General features: G+C 37.8%; 1 protein-coding gene across 5 annotated transcripts in view; it reads left to right on the forward strand.

The window, feature by feature from the left end:
* Positions 1-14,942, forward strand: part of LOC108714351 (ras-specific guanine nucleotide-releasing factor RalGPS2) — a 128,281-nt gene that overhangs the window by 102,908 nt on the left and 10,431 nt on the right. For 2 of the 5 annotated variants that reach the window (XM_041590507.1, XM_041590508.1), the window contains exons 14-17: positions 655-709; positions 11,792-11,872; positions 12,764-12,869; positions 14,075-14,167. In XM_041590507.1, the coding sequence (XP_041446441.1) occupies positions 655-709; positions 11,792-11,872; positions 12,764-12,869; positions 14,075-14,167 (335 nt within the window). Of the gene's footprint in view, positions 1-654; positions 710-4,627; positions 4,706-11,791; positions 11,873-12,763; positions 12,870-14,074; positions 14,168-14,942 lie in introns of all 5 variants that reach the window. The other 3 variants (XM_041590509.1, XM_018258493.2, XM_018258496.2) reach the window with 3 other exon arrangements.

Consider the following 14,942-nt stretch of genomic DNA (forward strand, 5'->3'; position numbering starts at 1 on the left):
GTCTAGGGCGCCGTTAATTCGGCAAGCAGAGCGAAGTTGCGTTGGCTAATTTGCATACGTGGAAAGTTAAATGGATGTATATGTTGCAGCAAATACATTACATTACACAAGCCCAGGGAAGCTTAATAAAAGAAAATAGAGTTGTTATATTGCCCTACACATGAGCCCAGTGTATAGTTTATGTGCCATATGTAGGGGGAGGCGGTTACCCCAAAAAATTTGTATGCTCTTTTGCAGCCTATCACCCTGAAAAAAGGAAAAGGTGCTAGCGTTTTTTAGGACAATTTTTTTGAGGAAGTCCTATCTACTCTATTGCACTTCCCCTGGTCTGAGGTGGCGAAGGCAAGTCTGGTGCAAGAGGTAACGTTCAGTAAAACCCGCATCTTAGTGAGTTTGCGCAGTTACATCCAGTCACCAGAGCGCAACAAATTTTCGCCAACGTTAGTCACTTAGACCTTTCGTAAATTTGCCCCTCAGTTTAATCTTAAATTGCTATACCCACTAGCATAAGTGTACTACTAAACAGCAACATCTTCTGAACATAAATTCATAGCAGTAGTGTTGGCTTCTCACCCCCAACTTCATGCATATTAAGCTATCAGTACAATTTATTTACATTAACCAATTGTATTAAACTACCGGTTTGTTTTGCAGGAAGCAGTGATGGGTCTGAGCTCAGTGAGGACATGCCATGGCCAGCTTTTGAAAGGTATGTGCTGTCTACTTAACATTTAGTACCGTTTTGTGTATGTGGTAAAGCTGGTAATCTAAAGGTTTTAGAACTGTATACCCCATTTTAAGTAGTATTATAGCTTCTTCTTAATTTCCTTTATTATTGAATATTTGGCACACTGAATGGGTTTTGATTTTCAAACAAAATGTAAAATTAGACAAAGTAAACCATAAGCACATACAGTCATATGAAAAATTTTGGGAACCCCTCTTAATCCTTTGGAGTTTTGTTTATTATTGGCTGAGCTTTCAAAGTAGCAACTTCCTTTTAATATATAGCATGCCTTATGGAAACAGTAGTATTTCAGCAGTGACATAAAGTTTATTGGATGAAGAGAAAATATGAAATATGCATCATAAAATTTGGGCACCCCAACAGAGATATTAAATTAATACTTAGTTGAGCTTCCTTTTGCAAATGTAACAGCCTCTAGACACCTCCTATAGCCTTTGATGAGTGTCTGGATTCTGGATGGTGGTATTTTTGACCATTTATCCATACAAAATCTCTCTAGTTCAGTTAAATTTGATGGCTGCCGAGCATGGACAGCCTGCTTCAAATCATCCCATAGATTTTCCATGATATTCAAGTCGGGGGACTGTGAGGCCATTCCAGAATATTGTACTTCTCCCTCTGCATAAATGCCTTTGTAGATATCGAAATGTGTTTAGGGTCATTGTCTTGTTGGAATATCCAACCCCTGCATAACTTAAACGTTGTGACTGATGCTTGAACATTATCCTGAAGAATTTGTTAATACTGGGTTGAATTCATCTGACCACCGACTTTAACAAGGACCCCAGTCCCTGAACTAGCCACACAGTCCCACACCATGATGGAACCTCCACCAAATTTGACAGTAGGTAGCAGGAGTTTTTCTTGGAATGCAGTGTTCTTCTTCCGCCATGCAAAGTGCTTTATGTTATGACCAAATAACTAAATTTTTGTCTCATCAGTCCAAAGCACTTTGTTCCAAAATGACTGTGCCTTGTCTAAATGAGCTTTTACATACAACAAGCGACTCTGTTTGTGGCGTGAGTGCAGAAAGGGCTTCTTTCTCATCACCCTGCCATACAGATGTTCTTTGTGCAAATTGTGCTGAATTGTAGAACGATGTACAGATACACCATCTGCAGCAAGATGTTCTTGCAGGTCTTTGGAGGTGATCTTTGGGTTGTCTGTAACCATTCTCACAATCCTCCACATATGCCACTCCTGTATTTCCATGACCTGCCAGACCTGGGCTTTACAGCAACTGTGCCCATTTCCTGATTACATTCCTTACAGTTGTAACTGACAGTTACCTCTGAGCTTTTTGTAGCCTTCCCCTAAACCATGATACTGAATAATCTTTGTTTTCAGATCTTTTGAGAGTTTCTCTCAGAGGAGAGTCAAACAGAAGCAAAACTTGCAATTGGCCACATTAAATACCTTTTCTCACGATTGGACATACCTGCCTATGAAGTTCAAGGCTTAACAAGCTAATCCAACCAATTTGGTGTTGTCAGTAATCAGTATTGAGCAATTACATGCATTCAAATTAGCAGAATTACAAGGGTACCCAAATTTTTGCACAGCCAGTTTTCACATTTGATCAAATTACATACAACTGAATACTGCTTCACTAAAAATATTTGTTGAGAAAACACCCCAGTACTCAGATGTTCCTGGGAAATGAGACATACCACTGTTATATTTTTGCAAGTTAGGTAGCCACAGCTAAGTGATACTATAGTCATCTAATGAAGTGCCTGCCTCCATATTTCAGCTTATCAGGGTTTACAATAACCTTTCAAAATATTCATTTCCAAAAAGAACCCTTTCTAGAGAAGATAACTGTCAATCCTGTGATACTGCCAAAAATGTGTTGTTACAGAGTTTCTTGGCAGTTCCCTGCAGTAAAGGGCAGTATACATATATACACACCTATGTTCAACATGAGCACAAAAAGTAGGATGTGTTGAAATGTATTCTGCCTATTTTCTTAATAATTATATTTTTTAATTAAAACACACTAATGCAAATTTGTTTTGCTATGCTTTACTACAGTCCCTCTCGCATACTACACAAAATCACTACAGTATAAAGAATGCTAGTGAGCTCTGTTAAAACAAACTGCTCCCTTTTATTCAGTGTCAGCCTAGGAGCGGCGTTCTCTTCCCACAGTTGCTCAGAAAATCAAGAAGCTGAAAAGTAAAACAAAAGTAAAACATCTTTCAGGTTCAGTACTTGAGCCCATTAGTGAAAGATTTATCAAACAATAGATATTCATTCATTAAAACAATAGACATCAAATATATTTATCACAATTTATTGAACCTATATGAACAAGAGGCTATACTGCCCATTTAAGCACAGCAAACCTTAAAGTTTAATGTTTGTCAAGACTTAATCCTCAAGTGCTATTGGCATATTTCGGTACCCTGGTCCTGATTCAGTTCCATGAGAACATTTTTTATGGTTTATCACGTGAAAACATTTAGGCCAGATTCAATTTGAGGACAAAAAATTTTCTCCTAAGTCAGTTCCAGATTTTCCCATAGACTTTAATAGTGTTTTCATGTGATAAATAGTGAGATATGTTTTTTTTTCCCATTAAATTACATGACTCCATGGGAAAATCTGGAATTGAATTTGGAGATAAGTATTTCTCATCTAATTGAATCTCGCCTATTGTGTATTAATTGTTTATTAACTAATTTGCCATTGAGACAGAGCAGAGGTAATACTGAGTTCATGATACAGTTATTTACAGTAGCCGGTCCATCATTCAGAAGCTGTGTAACATTTATTTTAATTATTTATCCTGGGTCTAAATCCTATTTAGTAATTTTTAAGAAATCATGTTGAAATAGCATTAGGTTGGGGAAAAAAAAGTTCTGTTGTAATGCCATCAGGTTGGTCAATTCAGTTATTTTGTACTAAACTGAGCAACCACTGGTTTGTATGGTGCATTGTGTTTACATTGGTGTTGCTTATGTAAAACTAATATGCATATACTTGTATGAATAACCAGCACTTCTGTTAAACAACAACTGTGATTATTTAAAATATATAATCACCATTTCATTTTCTGTTGCTTTATCACCAACTTTGTACAGAATTAATTGCAAAAGCAATGCATAACCTGTAAAATACAGTATATATTTATAACATGTGATGTCACTTGTGTCTTATGACTCACATGGCTATTACATAATAGGGGATCAGTGTTCCCTGTATAATGCTACACAGTACCATGCCTCTCTTTTCTTTTTATCAATAAATATTTGATAGCAGTCTGTGAAACCATCAGTTATTTTTAATTGAATATAAATGTGCATAGCCACAAAAACATTATTTAGTTGGGAATTCTGTTTAAGCAGTGCAGCTGAGCAGTGAAGAGTACTTACACCCATTGAAGCCCAAAGCCAAACGAATATGCACTGATAAACGTGTCTTCTTTCCTAGAAGTCCGCGAAATGCATGCAAGCGAAGACCGAGAAACAGCTCTGATTGGCTGATTCTTAGACTGCGTTTATATGCAAGCCAAAAGCCAGCTGTCTTGTTCTGTGCACTGTTTATATTTATCAATATGAACTGCCATTTTTTATATTCTTGGCAGTCATTAGTATAACAGTGCAATTTATTTTTGTCCACTAAAATGTGCCTGTCATGGCACAGAATGATATGAAAATATATGAGAAATAATCAAATAAGGGATACTAAACACTGTTAATAAGGGTACATGTTACTTTGTTATCCTGATCATAATTATAATAAAGTACATGTTGATATAACATTTTTCTGCAAATGTCCTCAAAGTGTAAGATTGATCTGTTGCAATTCTATCTGCTTATGTGTGACTAGTAGTGTGTGTTAGTAACACCTTCGATCTATAATGGAATCCAACAGGAACAGGTTGTACCATTCTCTGGGTCCGATGACAAGAGGGTCATGGAATGGATATCGAGGCCAGGTGAAGGCCAGCAGGTATAAATGTGCTGCTTTCTACTCCTCTGGTTCTTTCTTGGTGTTGGGGTGTGACAACGATCTTAATCATTTATCTTTTTCGGTTGCTGAGCACATTATTCTGAGTGCTGCTTCTGCATTTGTGACCCTTTTTTTAGGTTTGGTGATTTTCCCTTCTGCATCTGTATCTTTAAATCTACAATTCCAATATTATTTTGGAGACCTAAAACTTTCTGTATTCTGTGTATAAAGTTGAAGGTGTTTGTTATAGAGAATTCAAAGTATGGCTGTTAGTCTTGCTTAAAGTGGACCTGTCACCCAGACATAAAAAGCTGTATAATAAAAGTCCTTTTTAAAATAAACATGAAATCCAATTTTTTTTTTTTATTAAAGCATTCATAGCTGTTGTAAGCTCATTTAAAAATCTCAGCTATCAATCAAATATTGTCTGCCCCTCCTGTATATCTTAGGCATAGAGGCAGGGCAAGCAATTACTTTCACTTTCCATTCCTAGATGTCACTGCTCTCCCCACATTCCCCCGTTCCCTTCACCGTTTCATTGTGTAGCCAGGACATGGGGATGGACATCAGGTCCCCCATTCTGGTGCACAAACAAGATTCTGAGATGATGCAAGGCTTATCTTAATAACAGTCTCCACAAAATGGCTCCTACCTACTTGCTATAATTAGAATTAGCTCCAGACTGATGGAACAAGATTCAAATAATTTATATAATGTAATTAAAGTTTATTTTGCTTGACTAACATGATGAAATAGGATTTGGAATAATTTTGTTGGGTGACGGGTACCCTTTAATATTATATTTCATACAATATTCAAAAAGATATAGAACTGTACCTATGTTAATTTTTATCACCTACCAATTCTTTCTAGTTAAAATTCAAACATACATAGGTATCTGTAAAAGTACCCATCCTGTGAAAAAGATCTGTGCCTCCAAAGATGCCCCAGTAGCTCCCCGTCTTCTTTTCTGCAGATTCACTGCACATGCTCTGTGCTGCTGTCACTTACTGAACTTAGGGACATACTCACAATATACAGTACACATAGAATATAAATGTCACAATATAAGGCTGATTAGTAATTAATACAAATAATTACTACATGGCAGCTCAGAAACCAGTGCAACTAGAATCAGAATTTAATAATCAGCCCTGTAGCATCAGCTACCAACCTCATTTTCTCATCAGGCCAACCTCATTTTTTGCTTAATAATTTGCAGCAACCCCTAAGCTTAGCATTTCAACAGCTGCTCAGACTCCACTGAGCATGTGAGTGTTGCAGACACTTTCCAAGATGGTGACCCCCTGTGACAAGTTTGAAATTCTGGATAATTGTTGCTAATGAGAAGCTGAAACTTAAGGCTGGTGCAATAAGGTCATTATATAAAATATGGTGTTTTTAGCCATAATAATTTTTAGAGTTTAGTTCTCCTTTAAGTGCAGATGTGCATATAATATACATATGTCCAGCTACTTAATATGACTTACAAACAAGAGTATACAGATATAAGACCTGTTATTCAGAATGCTTATTACTTCCAATAAGGATTAATTATATTTCTGTTTGGATCAAGTACAAGGTACTGTTTTATTATTCCAGAGAAAAAGGAAATAATTATATATTATAAATAATTATAAAATGGAGTCTATAGGAGATGGGTTTTTTGATATTTGGAGCTTTTTGGATAATGGGTTTCTGCATAACTGATATCATACCTGTACCTAATGCTTTATGAAATGAAGAGTATTTATTCATCTTGCTTGCACAGCTGGAGGATGGGGTTTACAGGTTCTTACTGGAGGCCGATAAAATTTTTTTAGATAGAAAGAGGTATAATTAATTTATACCAATACCGCGCCAATACACTATTGACAAAAAAAAGGGGGGGGGCTGCTTCCTTGAATATCACCGTTCACACCAGTTTAAAACGACACAGGAAATCTGAAATAGAATGCAAAAGGAAGCGCACACATAGAGTAGTATTGTCTCAATTAAGATAAGCAATTAAGCCCCTAGAGCCACAGAGTGTTTGAAAATGGTGCCTGGAGAGCAATTTTGCAGAAGATCCACCAGTGTGATATTCTTCAAGATTCCCCCTTTCGGGTATATACTCACAAGATTTCTTGGATTTTTGATGCATATAGTAATGTTCGTTCTTCACCTTATAAGTTTTCTCCAGTCATCCACCAAGTGGTATAATGAAGATATAAGCAAAATATAGTATAATATTGCTTTAATAAATGTTAAAAATCACCATAAAACAAACGATTTTCTACTCACAAGGATCGCCAGATCATAAAGCACGTAGTACCCAAAGCAAAATAAAAGTCCAGAGTTCTCTGGGTCCAGGAAGGTTTCTCCTGTTGAGTCTGTGATCAATGAATAAATCAAACTGCTCCAATATCCAACGCGTTTCGCAGTCTCTCTTGACCGATTCTTCAGGGAAGGTGTGATGATCACACAAGTCCTTGTTAATCATGTTGGTGCTGCTTCCTCCCTGTTGCAGACTTACCCGTTTATATTTATTGTGACATAATTACCCGCAACTTGATGTTCAAATTTTAACATTAGCAGCAAATACCCAATAAACATATAACTTACTGGAGGCCGTTATGTTGAGAATTTAGTTGAGCTAAAAAGTACAAGTACTTTTGCATTTAGTCATTTTCCATTCAAGTAAATCTGTCCCATTAGCCTTCTAACAGAATACTCGCACCACAGAGGTCCAGGAGCCCTCAACAGGATTAATCATCAGAGTTGCAAGGAAGAAATCTTAGCAAAAACAAACAAACCCACCTTAGCATATGAGCTGCATATATTTAGTAACAGGAAAACTAGACACTTATGAAATAGAATATTTCCAATAAAGCAATTTTAGGGTTATAGTGTTACTTTAATCGGAAAAGTTTTGTGTTTTAATGTAACGGTTTTTTTCTTTTGCTATAGATAATAGATTTGTCCATTACATCTTAACTGTCCTCTCTGAGAATTATTGTACAATCCTATTATTCATGAGAACATACCATAAGAAGTCTTGCGAACTTTGTGAACCAGCTTTGACTGGAAAAAAAAAAGTACGGTTCAGTTTATGACAGTCCTTTGATTAGGTAACCAGGAGTGGGAAATCAGTTCTCTATGCCTAAATAATGGTGCTAAGCACACAAAGAAACTTTTTTTTTTTTTTTTGTAAAATACTTGCTCTGGCTGTTATTGCCTTTCATGTTATTCCAAAGGGCCTATTCTAACACACTCAAGAAACTTTAAAGCATGAAACTGGCATTGATGTGGGGCAGTGGCTGTTGCCTACCTCTTCTGCCTCTTTTCTTGATTACACATACAGTACATCTGAGTTGGTCCCTGCCTTCCCTTTACAACCAGGGTAGCCTTAGGTTAGTGTCTGACACAGTTCTATCCTCTTGTCTGTAATATTGTGTAACTAAACCTTCTAGCAGGGTGCAACAGACACAGTGACTGTTGAGGGGCCAGCGCCATACCTCCCAACTGTCCCGTTTTTAGAGGGAGAGTCCCTTTTTTGACAGCTCGACCTGCAGTCCCTCATTTGTACTGGAAAGTCCCGTTTTCTCTGCACTGAACAGCCAGAAAAAGAAACAAGGTTTCTAACTTTATTGGCTTTTGGCAGAGAGCCCAGAACAGCCACAACAGAAGATAAGATACATTTGTAACAATTCAAATGTATCTAGATAAGCAATCTATATAAGCAAATAAGTAATTGTAACAATATAAGATAACAGGACTCTTGGGAAAAGTTAAGCTGGCCATAGATGTAAAGATCTTTAAAGGAGAAGGAAAGCTACTGAAGCAGTTTATTGTCAATAGATTGGCCACAATAGTGCAAGCTACAGTATAACACTATATTTATTCTGTAGAATGCTTTACCATACTTGAGTAAACAGCTCTTGAAGTGTTCTCTGTTTGTTTAGTATAGCAGTTGCCATATTGGCTTGGTGTGATATCCCTTCCTGCCTGAGTCTCTCCCTGCTCACTTATAGCTCTGGGCTCAGATTACAGCAGGGAGGGGAGGATGGAGGGGGAGAGGAGCAAACTGAGCATGCTCAATGCCATGCCCTGGAGGTTTAAGCTGAAAACAGGAAGTCTGATACACAAGTCCATGTGTACACAATAGAAAGAAAGAATTGTGGAATTCCTTTTGTCAGAGGACTCGGAGCAGCATACCTTTGAGGGTTTACTGGTGTATTTATATAGACCTTTCTAATAAAGCTTACTTAATTTTATCCTTTCCTTCTCCTTTAAAAGATCTTTTCATTATCGTGAGACCACGATTATCTCAAAACGATCGTTTAAATGTACGATTTGTCCAACAACTAAAAAGACCATTTCAGGCGATATTGCCAGCAAGACTGAAGGGGAGCTGCCTGCTTGGCCCTGCAAACATACATAGATTGCACTGGGACCGATAAAGATTTTTTAACCTGGCTGATCAATTTTCTGACAGATGTCGGACGAAAAATCGTAAAATGTACGAACTTTCAAATCCCACTAACTTCACGATAATTTGATGGATTGGTCGGATTTTGCTAAAATCAGTCGTTCACCAAAGAAAAATCTTAGCGTCTATGGGGACCTTAAGACTCACAGCTTAAAGGGCAATTCACCTTCATTAGCAAAACTCTAATAACTGGGAAAAAAACACAGAAATATGTTCAAACTTTTATAACCTGCGAAATTTTGTAAAATGACCATGGTAATTAGGGGTTGTGGTCACAAAAATGTGCATGGTCAAATAATTTTCGCTACGCGCTGCAACATTTTTGTCCCTCTTTTTATTTCCAAAATGTTGGGAGGTATGGTTGTACTTTGGTTTGGTACAGCCCTAGATTCAGAAGGAAGTGATGTACTGCATGTGCGCTGATATAGTGCTGGAATATTCCACATCAGGCCTGGAACTAGGGTGCTGGGGAGGCTGTGGGGTAGGCTTCCCTTCTCCCCAGCCGCTCTCTCTTACCGGCGAGGGGGAAGCAAGTGGAGGGGGCAGGGCGAAACATGGGCAGAGGCATGGTGGGGAGGGGCAGAGCGGGGCTGCAGGATGGGGCTTTGAGTGTGCCGGGCACCTCTGAAGATTTTTTTGCTGGGGGCCTGGCGTACTCTGTTTATGTCACTGGCCAAGTCACACTGGAAGATGAGCACCAGGTGATCAGGCTGTATGAGTATGTGTAAAGAACTGTGCACCAATGATATTCATTTGAATCTTTCTTGCAAATCGTTGAAGATGCCTTAGGTCTCTGTTGTTTAATTACTTCTGTTTTAACTCATTCAACAGAAGAAAACATCTTTTCTTGCTTAAGGCATTGAAGCATCCAATTAGCAACTTTAAAAGCACACAAAGGGATTAATAGCCATCAGCTACATGACTTTACATCGTACATTCATACCCCTCTCCTAATGCTCACCAAAACGTTTCATTCCCTGAAGTTCTAGTTTATGCTTCTGTTCTTGGGCAGAGGAAACATACAGTCAAGCTTGACGTGCAGAAGAGTGTTTTCCATTACAGCATCTCATGCACTGCTGGAACGTGTGTCACATGGGAAGTGCAGCTGTTGGACATTGTGTGAAACACCAATGTTATTTTTCATCAATTTACTTGGAACCTGTGCATAGAATGCAGACTCGCCCCTGGGTCTGGCCAGTATTTTCTGTGTGGCCCTACTATTCTAAGGTTTCTTATATATTTCATCTTAACTAGATTATTCAGACTACTGATTGATTGCTACAAGTTAATTAATGTTTCCCCCATGGTTGTCACGCCAGTTTTAGCATCCCACAAGCCACGGGGAAATCTAATGAAAATAAAAATCTAATAGAAGCTTCTTCTTCTTATAGAAACTAGATTTAAAAAAAAAAAAATACAGATATGAATCCTGTTATCCAGAATGCTCGGCCCTGGAGTTTTTCGGATAAGGGATTTTTCTGTAATTTGGGTCTCCTTACTTAAGTCTGCTAACAATCATTTAGCAATTAAATAAACCTAATAGGCTGAGTTTGCTTCCGATAAGGATCAATTATATCTTAGTTAGGATCAATTACAAGGTACTGTTTTATAAAGAAAAAGGAAATCATTTTTAAAAATGTGAATTATTTGTTTAAAATGGAGTCTATGAGAGATTGCCTTTCTGAAAGTCCTGGATAAATGTTTTTTTGGATAACAGATCCTGTGCCTATATAATCAGTTCAAAATTATGTAGCATTTCATAAATAATGAAGTTTTTTTTAAGTATCCACTCTCGGTAATCTTTCTCCCTTTGCAGGAGTCAAGGTCTTGATTTTTATTGGCAGGTCAGACACATTGGTGTGAGGCCCCTTTGCCTGAACAATGTATTAGAGCTACTGTCCTTCAGAATAAACAAAATGATACAATATTTCTAAAGGAACAATCAGTAGCAACGTTGGCTTCTGGGTGCACATGACCTAGACCTAAAGCTTTAGAAGGTAATTTATACCCAAAAGTTACAGCAGGCCCTCACAGATCCCACATCCAGGTGTAGGTAAACTCTTATTTTATACACATCTAAGCTACAACCTAGCCTTACACTTTTCATGCACTCGGCAAGTGACTATTAAAGTTTTCCTATTTCAGTGAGTTAAAGCTTATTCTGAATTTCCACAAGAGATTCACTTTTCCATAAAGCCATTGCTAAATGCAAAAAATGGTTATCATCAGTGCCAAGACTTGAGGTGCCAGAAGTGCTGCATTTCTGTATACGGTTAGAAATATCAGGGACACTTAGGGCAATGATGTTTTTCAGTACTCCTGTAACTTGTTTCATGAGATCTTCCTGATACCTTGGGATTTAGCCTTCACAAATGTGGTTATATTGTGTAAAACTTGATGTCAGTGTATTTGTTTATATATATCATGTACAGCTATTTCAGTTAAGTGGTTCAAACTCATTGCTCATGTCGGCGGTACAGTCCTGAAAAGTTAGGGAAAAGCTTGGTACTGTAAGGGACGATAGCAATGGAAACATGTATGATAGCAATGGAAACATGTATGAATAGAAATGTTTTGGGAGCTTGTTGAGCTATAAGTGCTCCCTTCCTTTTTAGAACTTACCGTGCCCAACTTTCTATGAGCAGGCCTAGGATGCCATCTTTTAATCTCCGTTGCATTCAGCTGCAGAGCTCCAGGCAAGTTTGCATCATTCAGCCGCAGCCCAGTAACCCTTATAACTCCTCCCACCACTTGCAACACACTTTTATTATTTATTTTAATGGCACAGACTAAAAAATATTTAACTTTTACTATGGCTTCAATGTTCTGCACGATTAAAAAGAGTATTTCCTTTTCACATTTTCCCTGTTAGAGAGCAGTTTCAGTTCTGGGTCACTTGTTTGTCATAAAGTTGAACGTATCCAATTATGTGCAGTTGTAAATTCTCTTAACGCTACCTTAGTGTCTGTAGATGATGTCACTGCAGAGACCACAACTGAGCCTGTGCAAAAAACTTTAATTCAAAATGACATTCTACAACTGGCTGTACCATTTCTAACCTTTACAGTACATGTGCACCCTCATGCTATAGATAATAGAGAGCTCCCCAGTTCTTCAAAAGTGCATTTATCTATTAGATCTACATTCAGTTCCATAGCCATGTTCTGAAGTAAAAAACCTCCATTATTGGACCTTTAAGCCTCCGAAAGAGGGCAATAAGTGTGCGTATGGTGAGCACAGTTGATATTAATTACTAAAAAAAATGTAATCTATACTGCTTTGATGATGTGTGCAACTTTTGTGCTGCTGCTGATCTCAGTTAAATCTCTTGCGGTTTTACGTATTGCTTAGAAAAGGACGGCTTTATTGTTTAAGGCCCGATGATTTGCCTGTGCTGATGAGCTGCCTGTGACAGAAGCACCAGAGGCCCATCTCTGTTTCTGTCCCAGACAGGCTCTTTTCCTGACTTATTAACTCATTGAACTCCCTGCTTATGCTCTAAATCACTTTTCAAGCTGAGAGTGAATCAACTGCCAACATATGGCCTCAGTTGGTGTTTAAAATGTCATTGTATTGTTTCCTTCTAGTTCCAATGAGACAACAGATCTGGCTGTTCATTTGTGTCCTGAAGAGGTGGCTATACAGGGAGTTCTGCGCCGGAAAACTGTACTAAAAGAAGGAAAAAAGCCAACAGTAAGATTTCTGCTTCCATCATCCACTTAGTTCTTACCAAACAATTTCATTGTGTTATTTTTTAGAGCAACATTACCACCCAAATTAATTTCTTTTAGCAATTAAAAACCACTACTATGTGCATGGCGCCATTGGGGTGGGGGGTTAAGGCTAGATATTCTCTAGTATTACTTATATACAGAAATGTGATATACTGTAAAATGCAAGAGAGTACTGTGGTTATAGATGTACTTTTTTAGTAGTATGTGCCATTGGGTAATCATAAATAGAAAATTGTCATTTAAAAAAAACAAGGGCTGCCCACTGGGATCGTAGGATTCACTGTACTCACAAACATACCAACAAACCATACATGTTAGGTCACATTAGCCAATTAACAGACAGAGTTGTGTCTTTTGCTTCCACGCTTCTTCCTGTTACAGTTAGAGTTGAAGTATTTCTGGTCAGGTGATCTCTGAGGCAGCACACAGACCAACATGAATTGGTGGCTCAAGGCAAGAGATGTAAAAGGGCAAGATTTACTTAAATATATAGACCAGTTTGGTAAGATTCTTTAATATGCCACTTTATATGATATAAACTATCTGTTGCTTAAGGGCTAGTCCACACGAGGAGATTTGGGGAGATTTTGTCGCCTGGCGACTAATCGCCTCGACTATCTCCCCGAACTGCCTCTGCGTTTTTCCCCATATGTTACAATGCAAAGTCGCCTGCACTAATGCACATGCGACAATGCGTTTTCAATAGTTGCCCAAAGTTGCCTTCGATCTAACGAATTGCGGTAAATCGAAGTCAAAGGATTTAACTTCGACCCATAGTAAATGTGCCCCGATGTGTGGTGATTTTAATAGAGAGAGCTCTAATACATCTTCTAGGCAAAAGAGCCCCCCTATAAGATATATTGGATCTAACTGTCAATGAATATCTAACACCCAACTCCTGCATGAAGAGAGAATGCAGAGAAACAGATGCTGAGAGAGGAATAGTGAACATAAATTACATTTCCGAAACTGTACAGAATTTTAATTGATTTCTTATTTCAGTATGCTGAAGCTTTTATTAAATTTTAATTTTTGCCATAGTTCCCCTTTAAGCATTCTAGAATGAGTCTAAGAATTTTCCATTTCAAGCATATTTTTGCTTTTTGGCTTATTACATTTTTCATGTGGTAAATGATGTATTTTCTTGTGTTGGGTAAATTGTAGGTTGCATCCTGGACAAAATACTGGGCAGTTCTATGTGGCACACAGTTGATTTATTATGCTGCAAAATCCTTGAAAGCCACTGAAAGAAAACATGTAAGTATTCCAGTATCCCACTAATTTGTATTTTGAGCACATTTCCAATTTTCTTGTTAATCTGGTACTTAATCCTCAATGTGAAAACGTAACGTCTGAGACACCCTGCTTATAGAAGCGTATATGACGTGGGTAAACATAGATGTGCAGTTAGGAGGAAAATAAAAGCAAACAATGGTAATTACAGTAAATATCACCAACAAACATTTCCCTAACGATGTTTAACTGTGCTACCAGTGTTATTTAGAATCTTCTCTAAATATCTAAATATGGTTCAACAAGCCCTTTGTATCAGCCTGCCCAGCTGTCTGGTTTAAGACATATGTACATGCACTAATGTTTCTATAAAAACCTTTGCACTCCTTCTATCCCTGCTATCCTGGCTGTCTCATAAAGTTATTGCTTATGAAATAAAGCCTTTTTCTGGTCTGTTCTTAATAAAAGCAAATGATGTTCATGTGGAAATGTTCTTCTCTTTGATGCAAAACATGCAATAAGTAGAAATCGTTGATTAAAGCAAATAAACAACCCAATCATCTTAAGTGTTTGGAAGCATTAGCCCTTTTATCCCATATGTAGGCAGGACTCCCTGCAGCATATTGAAGAGCTTATATCTGCAAACTCTTTCTGCTCCTACTGTTTCACTGGGGCTCATTTATCAACACCGGGCAACTTTAACCATGGGCAGTAACCTATAGCAACCAATCAGTGATTAGCTTTTTGAAGCCTGCTGCAAGTAGAACAATTAATGCAATTTGATTGGTTGCCATGGGTT

Source organism: Xenopus laevis, chromosome 4L (genome assembly GCF_017654675.1).
Source record: "Xenopus laevis strain J_2021 chromosome 4L, Xenopus_laevis_v10.1, whole genome shotgun sequence".
In the NCBI taxonomy this organism is placed as follows: Eukaryota; Metazoa; Chordata; class Amphibia; order Anura; family Pipidae; genus Xenopus; species Xenopus laevis.